The sequence below is a fragment of the Sparus aurata genome, chromosome 9 (genome assembly GCF_900880675.1).
Source record: "Sparus aurata chromosome 9, fSpaAur1.1, whole genome shotgun sequence".
Lineage (NCBI taxonomy): Eukaryota > Metazoa > Chordata > Actinopteri > Spariformes > Sparidae > Sparus > Sparus aurata.
The window spans coordinates 28,317,763-28,342,170 of NC_044195.1; the positions used below are offsets into that span (position 1 = coordinate 28,317,763).

Sequence of the window (24,408 nt, forward strand, 5' to 3'; positions counted from 1 at the left end):
TTTCAAATGAAGGTATTGACAAATTTGTTCAATTATTGTGGCATTTATTTAATAAATGAAATATTTTACTGTCGATTTCAATTTGACTCACCCTGTATTATCAAACAGCAAGTGTTTGTATCCCGTTATTGTAGGCTATTTGGAGAGTAGCCCCATCATTTGTTTCGCCTTGTGATTTTAAAATAAATAAATAAATACTCTGATGCCTTGTATTGTTTATGAAGCTATAATTTGAAATACACTACTTATTTTAGATTTATTAGACACGTTAGGTGTATTTGCAACTAAGTATCGTATCGGTATCGCCGATACCAGCCTGAATTTTACTCAGTATCGGATTGGAAAGGAAATCGGTATCAAACATCACTAGCTGCTACTGCTACTTTCGCTTCTCCTTCCGCTCCCATTCATTCACTGTCTGCACGTACGCACGCTCCCTCACTCTCACTCGCCCACTCAAACCTTACGCACCTTACACACACACACTTCACGCACCGCCCGATTCCTGAAAGGGGCTACGCCACTCTTACAACAATGGTAGCTGCGGCTGCATGTTTTGAATTTGACAATGTAGTGTGGTAAATTGCGAACAAAGGTCAGATATAATATTGCATGAAAGTCTAGTCTAAAAATAGCATAGCAACCTGTGCTTTAAAAAAAGAAAAAGTAAAAATTGAGAATTGAATCGAACTGTGACCTTAGAATAAAATATTTGGAGAATCGTGACACACCTAATATGTAATATTATATAATATGCTTGAATCCATTCTTTTTAATGGACCTATTTGTAAGAAAAGGTCATTTTTGAGTTTCTTTCCCAACTGGTCATGATCTGACACTGTGGGATTGTAGGACGGGTCGGCCTGTTGGTCCTCACATGTTTCTGTATTTCCTCTTATGAATTTGAAAGTCTGAAGTGCAAAATATGTTTGTTAGACTAATAACAGCTACATTAAGACTGTCCACATGACAAGCCGCTCTTCAACATCTTTGTGAAACAGAAGCGAGGAGCTAATTTATTGTCAATGCCTTAAATAGCCTACAGTGTGCTGTGATGGTTGTTCAGGAATTTTGCTCTACAAGTGCCATACATTTCTACATTGTTATTTTCATGTGCTGCTTTTACGGTAGATTTCCACACCCTCAAAATAAGAGGAATGATTGGTTAGTTTGATTTCTAAGTGTGTTATTGTTAATTAATGTAACGTAGGTTACTAGGACTCATTAACGAACATGGGGCACCACCCTGAAGTCAGGGATCAATAATCAAATGATATACTTCTAGTCTCAAAGCCTGAAATTTATCAACATTTTTAAAATTATGAAAATATCAATAATTAGATACGATGGAAGGCGTAAATCTAAGCACCAACTGTCGCAACAAGCTGTGTTATGGTTACTCTTGCATACAAAAAAGGTCAAAAATCATCAGAGTAGTTTCAGAGGAGGAGGTCTACGATTCAATAAATGATGAGCACTCCCGGAGATGTTTCCAGTTTCAACAAAAAGCTTTTGAATTTATTTACATGAACAGAAATATTCTCCGGATTGACTTCAAACAATGAGCAAATAAAAAACTTAAATTGGCGGTTGGTAAACTGTTTCACTCCTCACTCCTTCAACACAAAAAGCAGACAAAAAGGGCCAACCAGCTGTCCTGATCACAGGAGGAGGATGGCCTGACTAGGAGGAGGGGCCTAAGCAACAAAACACAATAATAATAAATAATAGTTCATGTACACTATACATCCTGAATAGTCATCATTATCATTATCATTATTATCATTAAAAATGATAATGACAATGATGATAATGATATCATTAACGTGGATGAGGAAGTCACGTTCGCCAACTACAAAATTGGTGGGCGTGACTTGGGAAATCTAGTTGGAGAGACAGGAAACGCCGAGATGACTTGGCGAAGTCACGCGAGAACATGAATTCAGAGGTGATGATTCTGATTCTGCTGAATCATATACCTAGAATTCAAAAATGGCAGCAGTGAGTGTGCCAACCAAAGGTGATCACTACACAAACATTATTAAATAGTTATTGATTATGGTGTACTGTGTTCAATGCTGCATCTATATGTATTTAAAAGGCAAAACAAAAACATTGGTGCTCTTTTATTTCCAAGTCTTCATAATTACATGGATCATCAACTGAAAAGGATGCTGACTTTTTGCAAAGGTGTGAAGAAGCAGCTCCGTCACTAACTGTGGGCAGACACAATGCGTATTGTTCCGTGGTGTCGCTGGCTGCAGGCTGTACACACACATGCGCACACAAACACACACACCCACCCGCCACACGGCTCTCCGACCCGTTTACGTCAGAGTTAAAGACATCCATAATCCATTCCCTCAACTGTTTAGTAGAGTGATCAAGGGAGCACAATTGTTTGTCCTACTATTTTGATACATACACTCACACAATCTCACAAATGGATGAAACGCTCCTCGGCCATGCAGGCAAAACGGTGGCAAAACCAGTTCCGCGTTAAAAAGAGTGGGACCCGCATCTCTTGGTTCGTGTGACCATGAATAAAAATGTTTTATCATTTTCAGGGTGATTGTGTGGCCAAATCACTTGCTTTGATTATAGGGAAATGTTAGATAACAGGGTAAAATGAGTGTGTAAAACACACTCATGTTTTACACAGCCTGTAGATGTTTCCTCTGCCCATTTAATATCATTAATCGAGTAATTCTTTAAAAGTGGATATGCCAAGGGGAGGGTCTTTTTGGTTTAAAATAGGGCAATATTGGCTTAGTACAGCAGTCTTGCTATGGTGGTTACAGAGAAGGTAGCATCTGAGAGTTTAACTGTATGGCCATGGCCACCTTGAAATTCCCACCCTGGCGGGCACCCAAAGTTAGAATACAAAGGGATATCAATAGAATAATTGGGATATAGAATAGGAAAAATACAAAAGAATATAGCATGTTTCTGTATTTCCTGTTTTGAATTAGGATTTCCTCAGTGCATGATAGGACACATGCTTTTATCTAGTTTATTGTCAATGCCTTTATAGCATAAATAGCCTACAGTGTACCAAAGAAATCCTTTTCCAAGTGATGAAACATTTACATTTCAACATTGTTGGAGCATTCATGCTTTGTAAATGCCATAAAGTTCTACATTGTTATTTTCATGCACTAAATTTACAATAGATTGCAACATCCTGAAAATAAGAGAACTGATTGGCTGATTGATTTCTAAGTGTGTGTGTCGATGTAGTCAGACAAGGTGTTAAGAAGTGAGGAGAGAGAGCAGACACTGTTAGTGACAGAGTTACCCTTCACAGGAACAACACGTTTTCTAACCATGATGGATAATGTTTCTCAAATAACAATGTTTTTTCTTTCAGGTTTAAATGAAACAAATAACCACCGATTTACTCTCTTCTTTCTCACTTTACTGTGTTACTGTGTGATTTTACTGTTTAATATTTCTGTTATTGTGACCATCATCATGGGTAAAAACCTGCATGAACCAATGTACATTTTACTATCTCATTTTTGCATGAATTTACTTTATGGGACAGCAGGTTTCTTCCCTAAGTTTCTCTGGGATCTGCTTTCTCCTGTTCAGGTTATCTCTTATTCTGGATGCCTTGTTCAGGTTCAAGTAATTGCCTCATTTGGTTTCAGTGAAGTGTCCATTCTTTCTGTCATGGCATATGATAGATATGTGGCTATATGTCGACCACTGGAGTACCACTCTGTCATGTCAAAGCGAAGACTCATTGTGTTAGTGTGTTACTCTTGGATGACACCTTTTTGTATTGCAGGTATTCATGTGTTTCTAACATCTAGATTAAAGTTATGCGGCCAATATATTGCCAAAATTTACTGTATGAATTGGATGATTGTAGATCTTGCTTGTTTCCCAGCTGAAACTGCTGTAAGCACTATAGTTGTATACATATCAATAATCTTTTACTTCTTTCACGTTTTATTCATAGTTCTGTCTTACATGTATCTCATTAAAATATGTGCAAATTCTATTGAAAACAGGGCAAAGTTGATGCAAACATGTGTGCCACATTTAACCTCCTTACTCATTTTTCTTGTAAATGTACTTTCTGAAGTCATGTTCATGCGATTTGGTTCAAAAGATCTCTCTCAAGCCTTTAAGAACTTTGTTGCAATAGAATATCTTGTCATACCTCCCTTATTAAATCCATTAATTTATGGTTTCAAATTGACCAAAATTCGGGACCGATTTTTGGTTGTTCTTACTTTCAAAACTAAATGACTTTTGTCACATATATATAAAGGAAACTTAAAGTAATATGCCTTATGTTCTTTCATTAAATGCACTGCTTATCCAGATGTTGGCTGTACTGAGGTTACATATAAAATCCTCAGTCGGTTTTGCACATTTAGCAATTGTGAGCTTAGTAATCCTTGTAGAACATCTAGTTAACCTAAAGTTTTCATTTTGTTAATATCAAAGTTGTGTTTGTGTGTGAGTGAATGTTCTTTTTCCTTTTTTAAGATTTAGGATTGCTGAATCGTATGCATGGTTTGATATTTGTTGTTACTTTTAAAGTGATGATGATAACGTGTTGTTGTGCTCTTAATTTGCATTGTTCACATTCATGTTCTGAAAACATATTGGAGTTTTAACACTGAAAAGTAAAAGTAATGTTGGTGGAGATTAAAAAAAAAAATGATGAGAACAGCTCCCCTTTAAACAACAAATGACCACCAAACCTGTGGAACTAAGACCCAGAGCTTAACAAAAGAAATAAGTATGTACTGTATGAAAAAGGAGAATGTGTTGAAGTACTTTATTAGTCCCTTGGACCAACTTGCTGTTAAAGGCAAGGTCAGTTTTACACTTGTATTCAGGGCCCTTTGTCATAGAACATGTAAGCCCTCACAGCTTTTCACTCGTACTGCTAGGAGTTGAAAAACTTAAAAAAACAAAGCAGAGCATTGTTCATTGGAAAGGTTATTGTTTATGCTGGTTTCAGGTGGTGCGAGTTTTACTGTGGAGAAGAGAATCTGGTATTCCCTTTACCTGTGTGGATGATATCTGCATAATAGGAGGATTTAGCTGTTGAGAGAGCATTTGTGTAGTGAAGTATATGATGAGAATACATTTGTTTATGAACAACAAGTCCAGTCTTGGTGCAGAGCCTCTCAAGGCGCCGACCTAAAGCCATGGTTCAAATTACAGAGGGAGCTAAGGGGAGCTCAGCTCCCCTGAAAAGGACATGAGCTCCCCTGTAAGCCTACTTTGAGACATTTAGGGGGAGCTCTAAAACACTGTTCATTTTTGTGTCACATTTTGATTTTGATTTTCTGTACATTTAGGTTCCTGAAATAAATAATAATAGTAAAAATGTGTCAATGTTGTGTGTTTATACGCTCATTACATTACTATTTTCAAACATCTGTCTCCACTTATAAATACAATGCTGTGTCTATTCCTGCTGTGAACATCCATGCGTGGCAGCGCTGCAAATCACTACGTTTACGTCACCACTTGAACTTCTCACTGAGTTGGCGCGGTATTTGAATGTTAACTTCAAAACATACTTTATTCGGTTTTTTTGTAACACTCTGTGGAGACTAGTAAGAATGTCAAAAAGGAAGCAACCAAACCTCGGTCAATTGGATTTACAAAACAAACAAAGAGGAGTGATACAACAGCACAGCAGCTACAGCTAGCTTGCTGGTGTTACCGCCGCCGCTAACAGTTGCTGCTAGTGACAGCACCGAGGAGAGAGAGACTTCGCCGCCAGACACCACCGCCGCGACCTGCAGCGAACTAGGCAATCATGCAACACCTTTCAACTGGACAACAAAGCAATGGTGTGAGTGGAGAAACAGGAATACATGGTTCTTCTCCAAAAATCTGAAGTTAGGATGTACAGTATGCATAGAGGCAAAAAGCCTGTTGCTGGCCAAAAGGGCAACTGGAGTACATCTGTCAGAGGAATGGATGAATGGAGAGGTCAGCAGCGAGTCACAGAATAACCTGCAGAAAAAGATTTACAAGCATCAAGACAGTTTAGCACACAAAAGAGCGGTTGAGTTTTCGGAGATGAGGGAAAAGGATGTGCTCCCAAACAAGGTACTTGAAGTAAATGCTAATTTAATGCAGGAAACAGCTAAGTCTTTCAGATCTGCCTATATAGATGTCAAGGAAAAAATTGCCTACAGAAAGTTCTGCTGTAATGTCCCTTCAAAAACGTAAAGTGCATAAATCGGACCATGCTTGTGCTGAAATAATTGGACACATCGCCATTGAAATGAGAGCTAAATTTGTTTTAAAAGTAAAAGAACTGGGGTCACGAATCAGTATCACGATACATGAGAGCACAGTTCATGGCCAGGCTTTCATGATCATTTACGTGCGGTGTGACATGACAGGATCAGGGGAAGGTGACAATGTTTTTTTGGATATTGTTGAGCTTTCAGAAGGCACGGATGCCGAATCAATATACAGAAATTTGAGGAAAAGTTTGAGACAAGCGGGACTGGATGACGAGTTTCTGGGAAAAAATCTCATCTGCATTGCAACGGATGGAGCAGCGGTACTCTCATGCAAAGTCGGCGGACTGGTCAATAAATTCAAACAAGATTTCCCCAAAGTTCAGTCTATACACTGTCTAGCTCACCGACTTGAGTTAGCTGTCAAAGACTCACTTAAGGAAGTAGCTGGGTGTAACCAATATGAGTTTTTTATCTCAAAACTGTATGCCTTCTATAACCAGTCATCAAAAAACACCTATTTGCCTCTCCTCGCTTCTCTTCGTGGATCTGAATGGACCCCCTTTGGAGCAATTTTACCCTCTGCCTTTTGTATCATCTTTTCTCAAAGCCGCTTACCGACCCTCAACATCCTGGGTTACAGGACGGAAACCAAAGACAGAAGACCCCAGGCCTCTGTGGTCTCTTCTGATTTAAGGTAAGAATCATGGAATTACTCTGCTTGACCTGTGCTTTTGTGAGGACTGGCCCTAATTCCATTTACTATTGATGTATTCTTTTTATGATCTTTATGTGAGTCTCTTCCCTAAATACGATGCAACTGATCTATTCTGTTTTTTCTCATGATATGCATGATGTAGGACCATGGACAACGCTATTTGCCCTAACACTGACAGTGTCTGACTCTTGCATTTTGACGTAAACCTATTGTTTTAAAGGTCCCATATTATGAAATACTGACTTTTTCTGGTATTTGGGGTGTTATTTTGGGTCTACATTACTGCCACACGCCTAGAAACTTTGAAAAAAGACCATCCGTGCTTTTTTGAGTGAGATACAGGTTTCTGACAGTGTCTCCCTGCAGTTTCCAGATGAGCAAGTCAAATTTGGCTTCAGTTGCCAACGTCATCGACCAATCATTTGCATATTCCCACACACTACCTTCTCCCTTCACCGCATACCTAAGGTGTCTCCACCCACCATCTACAGCGTTACCTTCTCGGAGATCCGCCATTATGTTATGAAAGCACCATGTCGGTGCCCAACTCGAAGTGATCTGTTTTTGGCTGTAAAGACGAGCACACAACACTCCATCTTGTCCCAGCCACAGAGGACAGGAGAGCGGCATGGATTTATTCATTTTTGAATGCAACGTCACAGCTACAGTTAGCAAAAACTGTTTGTGTGTGCTAACCACTTCAAGACTGACTGTTTCTCCAACCCCGGTCAGTGCAAGGCAGGAGTAGTCGGGAGACTTTTTTTTAAACAGTGGGGAACTTCCAACTTTGCGTGTAATACCTGCAGATGAGGCCGAAAACGCACCAAAAGCGTTATGACGCGGAAATAAAAGCGGGAGGATCGGAAAATAGCTCTTCCCCGAAAGCCACTGTGTAATTCGAACCCTGCCTAAAGCCTTGAGCTGACATAGTTCAGGTGTGTACCATGGAGCAGTATGGGTGAATGAGACAATCCGTGTTTCCAGAGGGGCTATGGTATCCAGTGCAGATTATAGACTGTCATTATAGTAGTCCATTTGATCCACGAGTGAGGAGGTGGAAGCAGGAACAGTGTTTGATGTAATTAGACTGCTGAGATCTTCTGGATTCACATGTCCGATGTTACGGTATGATATGGTACGATGCACCCTTGGTTTACTGAGCGGAAGCAGGGTTCTCCCCAGAAATTTTTAGTATAATGGTGCTGTTTACAAATTTCACTGTCAGCGATGCGCAATGCCGGGGGGGTGGTCCAGAGGGGGGTACTTTAATGTACTGTACTGTACAGTACATTAAAGTGTCAAAAACATTTTTACTTCATCATGTCTTCATACAGTAGTATATTTTGTGTTTTTATGGGTTTCATTTGGGTTTCATTGAATAAAAACATGGTAAGCTCTCAGGCAGATCCAGTAAATGTTTGCATACCAAAATTGTTTTGAAAATTTAAGTTGTAAATATTAAAAAAATTAGCAAAGATGACCAACAAAATGAGAAATTATACTCGCAACGTCATGTCAACTTAGCATACTAACCAGCTAGCAGTGAAAACACCAGCCCTCCCCCTGTCCTCTGAGCTCCCAGCCCAGGCAGAGTCAGCTAAGAGGGCTGTGGCTAATGGGGCTAACTAGCTAACAACAGCTACTGTTAGCAGCAGTTAACAGTCACTCTGGTATTATATGCCGATATTATGAATCGGACAGGTGGCTAACTCTCACGCATTACACCTTTAATTGCAAAACAACAGTTCACCTGACACATACAAGTCTTTCATGAACTGCTTGGCTCTGTACTGAGGGGTTAATGTCGAGTTTCTCAGTTTTTTCGCAGACGAAGACAGAGCTGTGGGCAGCCCCTTCGCCATGCTTACATTGTTTTGGCGGGGGAGTTCAGTCTGTGGAGGGGGCTTGTTGTGCCACCCAGTTTTGCTTCCTCCCGTGCAGTTTTCCCCAGACATACGTTCCTCTTCCACACGAAAACAGCATTTCAGTGAAATTATGTCAAATTCCGTGATATACTGCGTTAAACAATAGATTCCGTTTTAATTGGCCAATTCTGCGAATTCGTCTGCGATTCCGTGATCGCAGAAATCATAGGGCCCTATAGATTTAAGCAAAATCATCAGGAAAAATAGGAAATAAACACTCTTCATTTGAAAGTGAGTATAGTGGCGCTGAGCTAGCAGTATAGCGGCACAGTGCCGTTAAAACTGAGAGTTCAGAGATAAAAACATTTGATGGTTTGGGCGGTCTGTACATAACAGCAGTAATGGTGGGTATTCCACAGTCTGGGGAGAACCCTGGGAACGTTGGTGTTGAATAACACAGCTTTATGGTCAGAAATGGGTGGATCAGCAGGGGTAATCTTAAATGGTGCGATGCTGGAACAACAAAATAAGTCCAGGATGTGGCTCTTGGTGTGGGTTGTAAAGCTGATATGTAGTGTTAGATCGAGGCAGTCTAACATTGCTTTGAAATCCTTAGTGCACGTATTGTCAGTGTTATCAAAATGAACAAAATCCCCCATAAGGATGATATTAGGAGACGTTGCACTAAGGATAGGTGTAGGTCCACAGAGCTTAACAGCCAGTAGTTCAAAGTAGGACTCATCAGGTACAGAGAGTAAAGTTAGTTTTATACTCTCACGATAGATCAGCTCGAGGCCACCTCCTCTGCCCGTAGAACGGGATATGCATATGTAAACAAACCAAAGTGGGACTGCGGAATTCAGATGTAGGAAATAATTCTATTGCTGCCAGGTTTCCGTGAGACATAAGTAGTCCAGCTTGTGATCTGTGATGAAGTCATTGACCAGAGAAACTTTTTTGGTGATGGATCGGATGTTGTAGAGGGCGAACTTATGACAGGTCGCGTTTGTATATACAGTTGATTTAGCTAATGGAGTTGGCACACTGTGGTGTACACGCCTGTCGGAGCTACTCGGATGCCATGAACCTGCAGACCAGATGTAGACTGTCCCAGCGACGCCACCACCACAACTGTGGTTACGGCGAGATCCACGGTGAATGTACCTTGGTCGCCGGAGAAGAATGTTCTAGATGGAGCTGAAGAGCTTTTGGAGGTTCGTAGTTTGACCGAAGCCGGTACAGTTCATCCAGTGAGTATCTCAGTCGGTTAGCAGTGGCGATGAAGGAAAAGAAGCATGGTGGAAAGTGGAATCCACAATAGCATTTTGAGGTTCACCATGGTCTCAGTTTAGATCCAGTATTCTGTAGAAAACAGAGCTACAACAATATTGATGTGGAAGTTAGTGCAATTTTGCAATGATAAATAAATAGAGTGTGACTACATAGTCCAATATTTCAGTAAATAGACAAGAATGTGATTACATAGTTAGTGTGAGGGCAAAGAGCTTGATGGCAGAGGAGGATCGGAGAGTGCGGGAAAGTGTGTAGATGTGAATAAGTTCAGAGAGATATGATGGTGTCAGCTTGTGAAGGATCTTGAAAGTGAGGAGTAGAAGGTGGGATCTGATAGGGAGCCAATGAAGTTGCTGAAGGGCAGGACTGATTTGTTCAAAAGAGGGAGTTCTGGTGATAATAAAAGCGGCTTCATTCTGGACCAGTTGGAGTTATGAAAAGATTTCTGAGGAAGAACAAAGCAGAGAGAATTGAAATAGTCCAGATGGGATATAATCAGGTTGTTTACAAGGATAGAAGTGCAGGTTGGTGTAAGTGAGGGATGGAGACGGGTGATATTGCGTAGATGGAGGTATGCAGACCGAGTAACATTAATGATGTGGGCTTCAAAGGATAGAGTGCTGTCCCGGATGACACCCAGGTTCCTTATCTGAGGTGAAAGAGGAACTGTGGAATTGTTGATGGACATGGAAAATGTGTTGAGTGTTGCTAAGGTGGATCTGGTACCAATGAGGAGGACCTTAGTTTGGTCACTGTTGAGTTTAAGAAAGTTGAGTGAGAATGTCAGTGATTCCAATGGAGGCTAACCAGTCCAGGAGGATTTCAAAAGAACTTGTCAAAAGCTGACGTTGTAGGATTGTAGTATGGGTCGGCCGCCATCCCAAAAAGTAATCTTTTAATTGATTAAGAGTGAGACTTAGAAATATGTTTTCCTTTACAGATATGACCTTTAAATACGACGTCACCACAGCAACATATTACAATGCATGTTTTCTTTTTCGGTTGAACGATTTAGTCACACTATTTGTTTTTCATGTACTGTCCAGAAGGTGTTGGCCCTCTGTCCAAATGAATATATTTTACTCTATGTTTTTGTCAGCATTCTGTTGGTCCTTGCATGTTTCTGTGTTTCCTCGTTTAAATGTGAAATTCTGCAGTGCACAGTTGGAGACATGTATAAGACTAATGAGGGCAAAATTTAGAGAGGCCACTCTAAAACATCTTTGTGACACCTGAGTGAGGAGCTAGTTTATTGTCAATGCCTTTTTAGCATAACTAGTCTGCAGTTTGCCGAAGAAATCATTTTCCATGTGATGAAAATTATACATTTACTGGAAGTTAATAAATGTGGCTCTCCATATTCCATGAAGTTCTAAATTGTTATTTTAATGTCCTGCGTGTACAGTAGATTGCATCATCCTGATAATAAGAGGATTGAATGGCTTGTTTGATTTCTAAGCATGTGTGTCTATGTATGTCAGACAAGATATTAAAACGTGAGGAGAGAGAACAGCTAGTTTATTGTCAAAGCCTTATTAGCATAAATAGCCTACAGTGTGCCAAAGACATAATTTTCCATGTGACGAAAATGATACATTTAATGGTAGTGCCATGTGCCCTAACGGTCTATATTGTTATTGTCATGTGCTGCATTTACAAGAGATTGCATCAGCCTGAATATAAGAAGATTAGTTGTTTGGTTGATTTGATTTCTAAGCAGGTGTGTCGATGTAGTCAGACAAGATATTAACTGAGGAGAGAGAGCAGACACTGTTATAGACAGAGTTACTCTTTACAGGAACAACACATTTTTTAACCATGATGAATAATGTTTCTCAAATAACAATGTTTTTTCTTTCAGGTTTAAATGAAACAAATAACTACAGATTTACTCTCTTCTTTCTCACTTTACTGTGTTACTGTGTAATTTTGCTGGTAAATATTTCTGTGTTTGTGACCATCATCTTGGATAATAGCCTGCATGAACCAATGTATATTTTAGTATGTTCTTGTTGCATGAATGCACTTTATGGGACAACAGGTTTCTACCCCAAGTTTCTCTGGGATCTTCTTTCTCCTGTTCATGTTATCTCTTATTCTGGATGTCTTGTTCAGGCTCAAGTAATTAATTCTTTTGTCTGCGCTGATCTTTCTATTCTTTCTGTCATGTCATATGACAGATATGTGGCTATATGTCGACCACTGGAGTACCACTCTGTCATGTCAAAGCAAAGACTCATTATGTTAGTGTGTTTCTCTTGGCTAACACCTTTTTTGATTGTAGCTGCAAATATGTTTCTAACATCTAGATTAAAGTTATGCAGCCCATATATCACCAGATCTTTTTGTGTGAATTGGGCGATTGTTAAACTTGCTTGTTTCCCAGCTGAAACTGCTGTTGATAACATAGCGTCATACATTACGATAATCATTTATTTATTTCATGGTATATTCATAGTTCTATCCTACATGTATGTCATTAAAACATGTGTAAATTCTATAGAGAACAGGGCAAAGTTCATGCAAACATGTGTGCCACATTTAATGTCCTTGTTCACTTTCCTTGTAAGTCTGCTTGTTAATGTAATTATTATACGATTTGGTTCAAAAGATTTCCCACAAACCTTTCAAAACTTTGTTGCAATAGAAATTCTTGTCACGCCTCCCTTAATTAATCCATTCATTTATGGTTTCAAATTGACCAAAATTCGGAACCGAATTCTGCTTGTTCTTACTTTCAAAACTAAATGACTTTTGTCACATATATTAAGGAAACTTAAAGTCATATGTCTTATGTTTATCCATTAAATGCACTGCTTATCCAGATGTTGGCTGTTGTACTGAGGTTACATATAAAATTCTCAGGCGGTTTTGTACATTTAGCAATTGTGAGCTCAGTAATCCTTGAACCACATCTAGTTAACCTAAAGTTTTCAATTTGTTAAACTCAAATTTGTGTTCATGTGTGTGAATGTTGTCTTTTCTTTTTTTTAAGATGTATGATTGCTAAATCATGTGCATGGTTTGATATTTGTTTTCATTTTTAAAGTGATGATGATAACGTGTTGTTGTGCTCTTAATTTGCATTGTTCACATTCACGTTCACGAAAACACATTATTTATACAAACTGTGCGGTCAAGTAAGTGTTTGTTTTCTTGTAGTAAGATATAAAATAGATGCAATAAAAACATGAAATGTGTATCATACTCCTTCTGTAGCACACTTGTCAATGTCCTGCAAGTGATAATTTCAAGATCCAATGTGAAGGATTTAGTGGCATCTGGTGTTGAGATTGCAGATGGCACTGAAATATAAGTGATTACAAACAAGGGAAAACATAAAAATGAGAGTTCTGCCAACAGATCCCGATAAATCCTACACATTGGAGCTTTAACACTAAAAAGTAGTAATGTTGGGTGTAGATTTTTAAAAAATTATGAGAACAGCTCCCCTAGACCCAGAGCTTAAGAAAAAAATAAGTATGTACTGTATGAAAAAGGAGAATGTGTTGAAGTACTTTATAAGGCCCTTGGACCAACTTGCTGTTGAAGGCAAGGTCAGTTTTACACTTGTATTCAGGGCAATTTGTCATAGAACATGTTAGCCCTCACAGCTTTTAACTCGTACTGCTGCAAGTGAAACATACAGCTGGTAAATGCAAACACTATAAATCTTATGATAACCATAACCTCTGTTACTTACCCAAGTACACTATTCTGTGAGATGAGCATCCAAACAGAACTTTATCAGAACTTAACTGTTTGATCTTAAATTGTCATTTTTCATGCTCATCCTACAAAATCAATTCTGCTCCTTTACTTCCAAGTCTTTATTGTCACACGGATCATCAACTGACGAGGAAGCTGACTTTTTGCGAGGGACAAGTAGCTATTTGACCTCAGTCAGTGTAGTATGACATCACGTATGTAGCAATTGCATTTTCAAGACATTTTCTCCATCAAGAACTTATTTTTTACACAGATGCTCAACATCAGCACAACCAAGGAGCAGATTGTTGATATTAGAAACAAGGATGCAGAAACACACACCCCTGTCAGCATCAGTGGGACTGAGGGGAAACAGTTTAAGGCTCATGGGATTTAATATAACAGAGAAACTGTCTTGGACATCATGCATTTCCTGATTAAGAAAACCCACAATAGTCTGTACTTGTTAAAGAAACTTAAGAAGGCTGAATTAATATGCCAAGCTCTTGTTAACTTTTACAGAGGAACAATAGACGGCATCCTGACAAGAAACATTTACATTTAAGGGCATTTAGCAGATGCTTTTGTCCACAGTCATTTACAGTAATGCATACATTCATACATCGATGGCGGTGGCTGTCATGCAAGATGCCGAGCAGCTCATCAGGAGCAGTTTGAAGCTCAGTATCTTGCCCAAGGACACTTTCAGACCAGGGGAACCGAACTAGTGACCCTACAATAACAAGACGCTGGCTCTATCCTTTAGTCAGTGGTGGACAGTAACGGAGTAAATTTACTTGAGTAAAGTACATATCCAGAGGATTTGTACTTTACTTGAGTATTAGATTTCTTTGGTACTTATTACTCTTACTTGAATACATTTCCAAGACAAATATTTTTACTTTTACTCGAGTTAATTTCTAGGAAGGCTGAAAAGTACTCGTTACTTTCAGGTCTGCTCTTTTTTTTTTTTTTCTAAAATACTATTGGACACAAGCTGTGTTTGTCAAAGAAGGAAACCTATCACAGTGCACGCTCTCCACTGGGATCTAAATAAAAGCGGAAATACGTCATTCCTCCCCATAAGGATACTACCAAAGTAGCCACGCTCTCGACTGCGTTTGTCAACACAAAACCGCGACAATGGCTGCATCAGATGTAGTTTTTTTGTAAAGCAGTGATTCTCAACCAGTGGTCTGGGGACAACATTGGTCTTTGAGGGGGTTCCAGTTCCCATCTTCTGATAGAGAGTTAGTTGGACGGTGCAGGGTTCATTTGGTTACAGTTTTAATGATAGTTAATAAACATCTGCATCTGCAACATCTGCTGCAGTGATGTTGCTAGGTACGCGTCCTGCGTCCCTGACGCATTAAAATCTGAAAGGACGCACTAAACTCACTATCCATGCGTCCCGGGGACGCACCTCATTTTTCCCATGAAAAACGATACATTGTGAACATTAAACAACTCGTGTTTAATCACAGTAACTGGCAAAGAAACCTTGTTGTTAGCAGACCGGACAAGCGCTTTTTCAACCCTCTGCGCATCTACTCGGCGCAGACGTGATCCCCTGTACAAAGTATCGTGACATCCTAATTTAGCCGCTACCAAAACAACTAGCCCGTCACCGCTGATTTCATTTCAACCAGGGACATCGCACCCGTGGGGGATGTGTGTGTTTTAACACCCACACTTTTCCCGATGAGAGGGTTCAACACCCACACTTTTTCTGCAGTTTTGCACAAACGCCTTACTGCGGCCGGAGTCACTTTCTCCGGCCGCTCTAGTCTGCGTTCGCTGCAGCTGCCTCCTCTCCCCCTCCTGTTGCTGCTTCAAACATGACACCGGCTTTGGGACTGACCGGCTGATGATTGGCTGTTCTGCCTTAAGTCCCGCCTCTCTTGCTAAGTTAGATTTATTGTTCAGCTCTTGTTGATGAGGCGGGATCTACCGTAAAATACCAAATAATAGCCGGGCGTGTATTTGTCTCAACCACTTAACAGACCAGGCGTTTATTTGGGACAGGCGATTAATTCCCTCCTCACAAAAATCCGGGCTGAAAATGTCACAAACTTCTCCAGCTTCTCTGCGAATTCTCTGGAAACGGAGAGCACCAAAAACATTGTAACGTTCTCTGATGATTATAAACGTTGATTACTCCTGATACGTTCAGTATACAGGTCGACACCAAACCACATGATGTGTTTTAAAATGTTTTTATGTATTTACAGCTGCTATTGTATGTATTGCTGTTACTGTGATGACATATGACAGTTAAATATTTAATCTGTCTATAATAACCACATCCTGACATGTAACTGTGATTTTTGATAATCTAAGTACTAATAATAACAATCATGACAAAAAAATGAACAGAGACTGCAGATCAAGATAAGAAGCTGCAACTGGCAGTGAGCAGCTCTCTTTTCTATTAGCAGTGAAGTGACATAGTCCATGACAGAACATTATAGAATATGATAATGTATAAAATAACATTTAATGGTAAAAAAGAAAAAGTACAGTTGCAGTAGGCTTCTATTATAAATATTATAATTAAACGAATCAAGACAGATGTCACATTTACATGTCAGGGTGTGGTTATTATAGACACAGATTTAATATTTAAGTGTCATTTATCGTCACCCCCCCGACCCAAAATTGTGTTAAAAAAAGCACCACCACCACCACCACCACATCCATCCCCCGCACTTTTGAAAAGCTTACTACACCTCTGATTTCAACAATTAAAAATACGAACTTCATAGTAAATGAACCCACGTTTCCACTGCTCGATGCTGTGCTCATTTGTGTCGATTATATTTTAACGTTTAGGGGACGTGCTGTAATGGAATAAATAGAACATAATCCGGTGGTGGTGATGAAAACTACATTGAATGGCAGCCGCCATTTTGTTATGCCCAAACGGTGCAGGTCAGCAGACTATTTGAATTTTAGTAATTTATTTTGGTGCTATTTATGTTGCTACAAAAATGCTGTTTGAATTGAATGTCATATGCCACTGTGACAGTTGTTTTGCAATAAACTTTTCAGATCTGGAATTTTATTTGTTTAATTTCAGATACATTTTGAACATACATGAATATATCAGTTTATTATAACCATATCATACCACCATCAAAGGAGTTTAACACTCAATAAAATTTAAGAAAGAGAATAATATATGTCTTGTTCAGGCTCAAGTAATTAATTCATTTGTCTGCGCTGATTTGTCTATTCTTGCTGTCATGGCATATGACAGATATGTGGCTATATGTCGACCACTGGAGTACCACTCTGTCATGTCAAAGCAACGATTCATTGTGTTAGTGTGTTACTCTTGGCTAACAGCATTTTTCATCATTGCTGTAAATATTTTCGTAACATCTAGATTAAAGTTATGCAGCCCATATATAGCCGGATTTTTTTGTGTGAATTGGACGATTGTTAAACTTGCTTGTTTTCCAGCTGAAACTACTGTTAATAACATAACTGCAAACATTACGATCATCATTTATTTATTTCATGGTATATTCATAGTTCTATCCTATATGAATCTTAGTAAAACGTGCAAATTCTATTGAAAAAAGGGCAAAGTTCATGCAAACATGTGTGCCACATTTAACCTCCCTACTCGTTTTTCTTGTAACTCTGATTTTTAATGTAATTATTATGCGATTTGGTTCAAAAGATCTCCCTCCAGCCTTTAAAAACTTTGTTGAAATAGAAATTCTTGTCATATCTCCTTTATTAAATCCATTAAATTATGGTTTCAAATTGACCAAAATTCGAAACAGAATTATGGTTGTACTTACTTCAAAAAAGAAATGACTTTCGCCTCATATATAGTTTTAAAGACACTTAAAGTCCTATGTCTGATGTTCTTCTTTAGAGTTGCACTGTTTAACCAGCTGTCTGCTGTGGCTGTTGGAATGACATGTAATATCCTCAAGAGTTTTTCCACATTTAGCAAAGTTGAGCTTGTTAAAAGATACAGTTATGAGAGAGGGCTTTTCAAAAGTTGCTAGTTTTTTTACATCTGTACACCGGTGTTTGTATGTATAAAATATGAATATGTTGTGAAATATGAGCTTGTTAATCCTTGAAGAATGTCTCTTTAGTAATTGGTTCATTTCATTTAATTGAAATTTGCAGGTGATTTTTTGGAAGGGGAATGTAGATTTAGGGTGCTATATTATATGTATTGCTATCTTATTTGGTCTTAATAATGATGATAATTCGGTGTTATGCTCTCTATTATCTTCATTTTGAATGTCCACATTATTCACATTTAGCCAATGGTCTACTCAGTTGGATAATGATTCCTTTTATTGAACATGTGTGTGCACATCTCAGGCAATTCATGCAAAAAGTTATGTCATTATTAAATAGTCATCGATTATTTATTTATTTATGTTGTTTATTTCGGGCATGTCAATTCATAAACATCACATTTCATCATTGTTCAAATAATACAATACACATGGCCGAAAGGGAAAAGCGGGAGAAGCCAAAGCTTATCAAGTCCCGCCCCCATTACCCACAGGATAAAATCTTCATCCTGATCTTTTCTTGTCATTTGCATTTTACATTTTCTTTTCTTTTTTTTTTTTTTTTTTTTCAACTTCTTTTGTTATGACCTTTGACAAAACATATTACAGCAGTAGCATACAGAGCTGAATTCAAGCTCTAGACAGTACATACAGATTACATGTGTGTCTACTGTTGTGTGCCGATTTACAGGGCTATTATGGTATACTGTGTGCAATACTGCATCTACATGAATTTAAACTGCAAAACAAAAACAGTTGTGCTCCTTTATTTCTCAGTCTTCACAATTACATGGACAGTGTTGTGCATGAATGCGTTCAATGAATGATCGTTCATGAACTCGTTCATATTTTGGGCGAACGTGAACTGAACGCACGTATTTCTGCCTGATGAACTTTATTGTGAACGCGTTCATTCTGCCGTTTATGAACGGCGCGTTCTCACAGTTTAACTTTGTTCAAGACAGTGCCAGATTTCCATCGAGCCTTCCAGGCGAAAACCGGCTAAAACACACCGTGAACAGGCCTTAATATGTAATGGAAAAACACCCAATCTGGCTGTTGTGTATAAAAAAGGACGCTTTACGAGAGGTTTGTGTACGCAATTCGCTTTACTTTCGATCAAAACGAAACTGAACTATTTCAGACAGAAACAGCTGCATGCCAAACATGCAGTGAGGCATTACCAAACGAATACAGATTAATTCGTCCTGAACGGACATAACACAGGCAGCACCAGCCACCACAGAGTCGCACCGCCGCATGCGTCATCAATGTGCTAAGTATGGAGGCAAAAACAAATGAAGGCAGCAGCACTACCTCAGACTCTGCCGCCACCATTAATACGGCATCTATGATTGATAAAGATATGTATGATTACTTAAAACTATTTTATGAAAAGGTCAGTGATGATCCATCTGGGAAAATCTGACCTTTTTGTGTAAACGTTGCCCAACGGGTTTCAAGTAGCAACTCTGTACATCAACAACGTCAACAGCAAGCCTGAAACGGCAAATTGAACTAAAGCACCCGGCGAGCCTTCCAAGATATGTGCGAGTGAATAAAAAATCAAAAGACACGGCAGCCAAAGCAGATCCTCTACCACCCAAATCACATTAACGGCGTACAGTAGCGGCTCCGCAACCTGGTTTTGCAGTATATTGTCGGAGAGCTGCAGTTTCAGTGTTAAAACTGATAAATAGCTGTCTGTGGTTCTATATGGGCTGTGGCAATCATTTAGAAAAATAATAGCTCGCAGCAACATATTGAAAAAAAAAAAGAACTATGAACTCATTCATTTTTGGAACTGTGAACTTATTTCAAAATGTTGAATTATGAACTATGAACTGAACTATGAACTGAACTAGTTCATTTTAAAATGTGTGAACTGAACTTTGAACTAGTTCATGTAGAAAGTGAACTTTCCCAACACTGTACATGGATCATCAACTGAGAAGAATGCTGACTTTTTGCAGAGGACATGATGCTCTATAGCCTCAGTCTTTTAGTATGATATCATGCGTAGCAAATGCATTTTCAACAAATTTTCTCTATCAAGAACTTGTAAAAGAAGTCATTTAAAACAAAAAGTCATCTTGACTCAGTTTTCAACTATTAAGAAATGGGCTACTTAGCAAGCAAGCTACATTAAAACTTGATAAAGTTGTTTATATATCTCTGTGAGTAATTAATAATAATAATAATAATAATAATAATAATATCTATTTTTTGTAGCGCTTTTTAAGTTCACAAAGACGCTTTACATGTTAAAACACTAATAGAAAAACACTTGAACACTTGAAATATGAAGGAAAGAAACACGTTATACAATAAAAGCGATCTTAAAAAGGTGAGTTTTGGTGAGTGTTTTGAAAGTATTGAGTTCTGTACAGTCTCTGATGTGTTTGGGGAGGGTGTTCCAGAGGGAGGGAGCAGCAACTGAGAAGGCTCTGCTTCCCCAGGTTCGGTGCTTGGTTCTGTGAGGTGGAGTGATGAGATTTGCTTCGGAGAAACGGAGGCACTGTTTCAAATATTATTAACAATTCTGATTGGTAAACCTGCATTCGAGTTACATAAGATACTCTGGATGTGATGTCATGACTATGAACATCCAGTTCTTTGCTCTTGGATTGACTGTTAGCTAAGCATGTATGCATGCAGTTTCCACTGATAATCATGATAGACTTACAGTCAGAATCTGTTGTACTCTTGAAGACAATGGGTGTTAAGCTTTGGACAGAAAAAAACACAAGCAACTCAGTTATCATTGTACGGTAGAGAACATATCAGGATGTGAGAGGTGTAAGGGTCAGAAAGACACATGAGGGCCAATTCTCTTTGCCTGAGCTGTTTACAAGACGGTAAATAGGATGACATATTTAGATCAATAAAACATCACTGGGTCACTGTCCTGGGAAAGGCATGATCAACACAAACATCAGGCAGTCAATTTTTTGTGAAGAAATGATTAACAACTATCGTAAAATTATGTAACCCCTATTCTGTTCTATTTAAGTCGGAAACATTTAAAGGCTGCAGAGAACACTTAAGGTCATCTCTCCATGCCGCATGTATTAAAGAGATCTGATTCATCACAATGAGTCTAAATTAGAAACTCTCTACTTCAACAAAGAGAATTTCCCTTACAGCAGTTGCTCATTTTTAACCAGCAACTGATTTTATGAGTAGCTAGCCATCTAGCTAACATGAACTCTTAGTTGGTTGAAAACATCTCTAGTTGAGTTTCTGTTGTTGACTCATATGAAACCTTGCAAGGGTCTTGTACGCATGTATTCATTTATATGGATTCAAGCCGACTGCAAGCAAACTGCTTATCATTTTAGTGGATGAGAGCAGAACAGTAAAATTATGTGAGGCTGGCAGCGCCGGCATGCACCCAAAGTTAAAATACAAAGAGCTATCAATAGAATAATTACTATATAGAGTGGGATAAATACAATAGATTATAACGTGTTTCTGTATTTCCTCTTTTGAATTGGAATCTCTGCAGTGCACGATAGGAGACATGTATTAGACAAATAACAGCAAAATTTAGACTGGCCACACAACAGGCTGCGCTAAAACATATTTGTGAAATCGTAAATTGGAGCGAGGAGCTAGTTTATTGTCAATGCCTTTATAGCATAAACAGCAAACAGCGTGCCAAAGAAATAGTTTTCCAAGTGATGGAAATTATACATTTGAGCATTGTTGGAGAATTCTGCTCGGCAAGTGTCATAACGTTCTGTATTGTTATTTTCATGTCCTGCTTTTGCAGTAGGTTGCATCACCCTGAAAATAAGAGGATTGATTGGTTGGTTTGATTTCTAAGCGTGTGTGTCGATGTAGTCAGACAAGCTATTAAAAAGTGAGGAGAGAGAGCAGACACTATTAGTGACAGAGTTACCCTTCACAGGAACAACACGTTTTCTAACCATGATGGATAATGTTTCTCTAATAACAATGTTTTTTCTCTCGGGTTTAAATGAAACAAATAACCACAGATTTACTCTTTTCTTTCTCACTTTACTGTGTTACTGTGTGATTTTGCTGGTAAATATTTCTGTGTTTGTGACCATCATCATGGATAAAAACCTGCATGAACCAATGTATATTTTGGTATGTTCTTGTTGCATGAATGGACTTTGGGGGACAGCAGGTTTCTACCCCAAATTTCTCTGGGATCTGCTTTCTCCTATTCATGTTATCTCTTATTCTGGATGTCTTGTTCAGGCTCAAGTAATTATGTCATTTGTCTGCGCTGAACTTTCTATTCTTGCATCCATGGCATATGACAGATATGTGGCTATATGTCGACCACTGGAGTACCACTCTGTCATGTCCAAGCAACGACTCATAACATTGGTGTGTTTCTCTTGGCTTATGCCTTTTTTCATGGTAGCCACAAATATTTTCCTTACATCTAGATTAAAGTTATGCAGCCCATATATCACCAGATCTTTTTGTGTGAATTGGGCGATTGTTAAACTTGCTTGTTTCCCAGCTGAAACTGCTGTTGATAACATAGCGTCATACATTCTGATAATCGTTTATTTATTTCATGGTATATTCATAGTTCTATCCTACATGTATGTCATTAAAACATGTGTAAATTCTATAGAGAACAGGGCAAAGTTCATGCAAACATGTGTGCCACATTTAATGTCCTTGTTCACTTTCCTTGTAAGTCTGCTTTTTAATGTAATTATTTTACGATTTGGTTCAAAAGATTTCCCTCAAACCTTTCAAAACTTTGTTGCAATAGAAATTCTTGTCACGCCTCCCTTAATTAATCCATTCATTTATGGTTTCAAATTGACCAAAATTCGGAACCGAATTCTGCTTGTTCTTACTTTCAAAACTAAATGACTTTTGTCACATATATTAAGGAAACTTAAAGTCATATGTCTTATGTTTATCCATTAAATGCACTGCTTATCCAGATGTTGGCTGTTGTACCGAGGTTACATATACAATTCTCAGTCAGTTTTGCACATTTAGCAATTGTGAGCTCAGTAATCCTTGAAGAACATCTAATTAACCTAAAGTTTTCAATTTGTTAAACTCAAATTTGTGTTCATGTGTGTGGATGTTCTTTTCTTTTTTAAGATTTATGATTGCTGAATCGTATGCATGGCTCGATATTTGTTGTCACTTTCAAAGTGATGATGATAACGTGTTGTTGTGCTCTTAATTTGCATTGTTCACGTTCACGAAAACACATTATTTATACAAACTCTGTGCGGTCAAGTAAGTGTTTGCTTTCTTGTAGTAAGATATAAAATAGATGCAATAAAAACTTGAAATGTGTATCATACTCCTTCTGTAGCACATTTGTCAATGACCTGCAAGTGATAATTTCAAGATCCAATGTGAAGGATTTAGTGGCATCTGGTGTTGAGATTGCAGATGGCACTGAAATATAAGTGATTACAAACAAGGGAAAACATAAAAATTAGAATAATATTGAAGTTCTGCCAATAGATCCCGATAAATCCTACACATTGGAGCTTTAACACTGAAAAGTAGTAATGTTGGATGAAGATTTAAAAAAAAAAAATGAGAACAGCTCCCCTTAAAAAAACAAAAGACCACGAACTTTTGGAACTAAGACCCAGAGCTTAAGAAAAGAAATAAGTATGTACTGTATGAAAAAGGAGAATGTGTTGAAGTACTTTATAAGGCCCTTGGACCAACTTGCTGTTGAAGGCAATGTCAGTTTTACACTTGTATTCAGGGCAGTTTGTCATGAATATGTTATGTGTTGGTTATATGTTGGTTCTTCGAGTTCTCTGAGTACGTTGTGGGGAAGCTCTGTAGAGAATCCACCGCCGCACCTGGACAGCGATGGACCCCCAAATGGTCCTACGAAGGAGAGGAAAGAAAATAAGAAACAGGGAGAGAGAAATGGGGTGGGGGTTGGGGTGCAGAATTCAAGCGCGAAGAAGAGGAGAGGGTCAGGTGGTCATTCATAGGAATATCGGAAGTTGGCGCTGTTGAGGTGTGGTCCTACTCCTGAAACTTCGCCAGATAAGCTTTAGTCAGAACACACGTAAAATCAGAGCAGTGCTAAACGGTCAGTGTTCAGTAATGAGACTGCAGCACATGACTTCAGTGAAGGTATAAGGGCCCGTTCATGGCTGCTTGGAGCTTTAATTAGCTCACTCAATGGATTTGTGTCAATAGAGTGTGTATCATATCTGATCTAATGTTACAGGGAATGTCCTCAAGCAAATTCATTTAGAGGAAGCTAAAAACGGCTAAAACGGTCTGCTGCAGAAAAGATTTTATCCTTGAACACTTTTTACATTAAAAATGGGCTCAAAATATATCCGATATGAAAGTTATTCTGTTCATTTCCTGCCTTCCTACTGCATATATTCCTCCATGTTTCTTAGTATCCTGTTGGTCTTAGTGTGTTTAGTGTGTTTACTCTTTTTGATAGGCTATCATATGCTAAATAATGGTCTTACATTTTAAACTGTACAATATACAAATATAGAAATGTTACCATGGTTGGAGAATTCTGCTCTCCAAGTGTCATTTAA

General features: G+C 38.5%; 3 protein-coding genes across 3 annotated transcripts; all 3 read left to right on the forward strand.

The window, feature by feature from the left end:
* The first annotated feature begins 3,327 nt into the window (after nucleotides 1–3,327).
* LOC115588728 (olfactory receptor 142-like) lies at nucleotides 3,328–4,260 on the forward strand. The gene has a single exon (XM_030429500.1). The coding sequence runs from the start codon at nucleotides 3,328–3,330 to the stop codon at nucleotides 4,258–4,260; it is 933 nt and encodes a 310-aa protein (XP_030285360.1).
* Nucleotides 4,261–11,924: 7,664 nt separating this feature from the next.
* On the forward strand, nucleotides 11,925–12,857 carry LOC115588696 (olfactory receptor 2AT4-like). The gene has a single exon (XM_030429453.1). It carries the CDS (start codon nucleotides 11,925–11,927, stop codon nucleotides 12,855–12,857), a length of 933 nt encoding a protein of 310 aa, XP_030285313.1.
* An 8,939-nt stretch (nucleotides 12,858–21,796) lies between these two features.
* On the forward strand, nucleotides 21,797–22,729 carry LOC115588556 (olfactory receptor 1468-like). Its single transcript, XM_030429223.1, has one exon. It carries the CDS (start codon nucleotides 21,797–21,799, stop codon nucleotides 22,727–22,729), a length of 933 nt encoding a protein of 310 aa, XP_030285083.1.
* The last annotated feature ends 1,679 nt before the right edge of the window (nucleotides 22,730–24,408 follow it).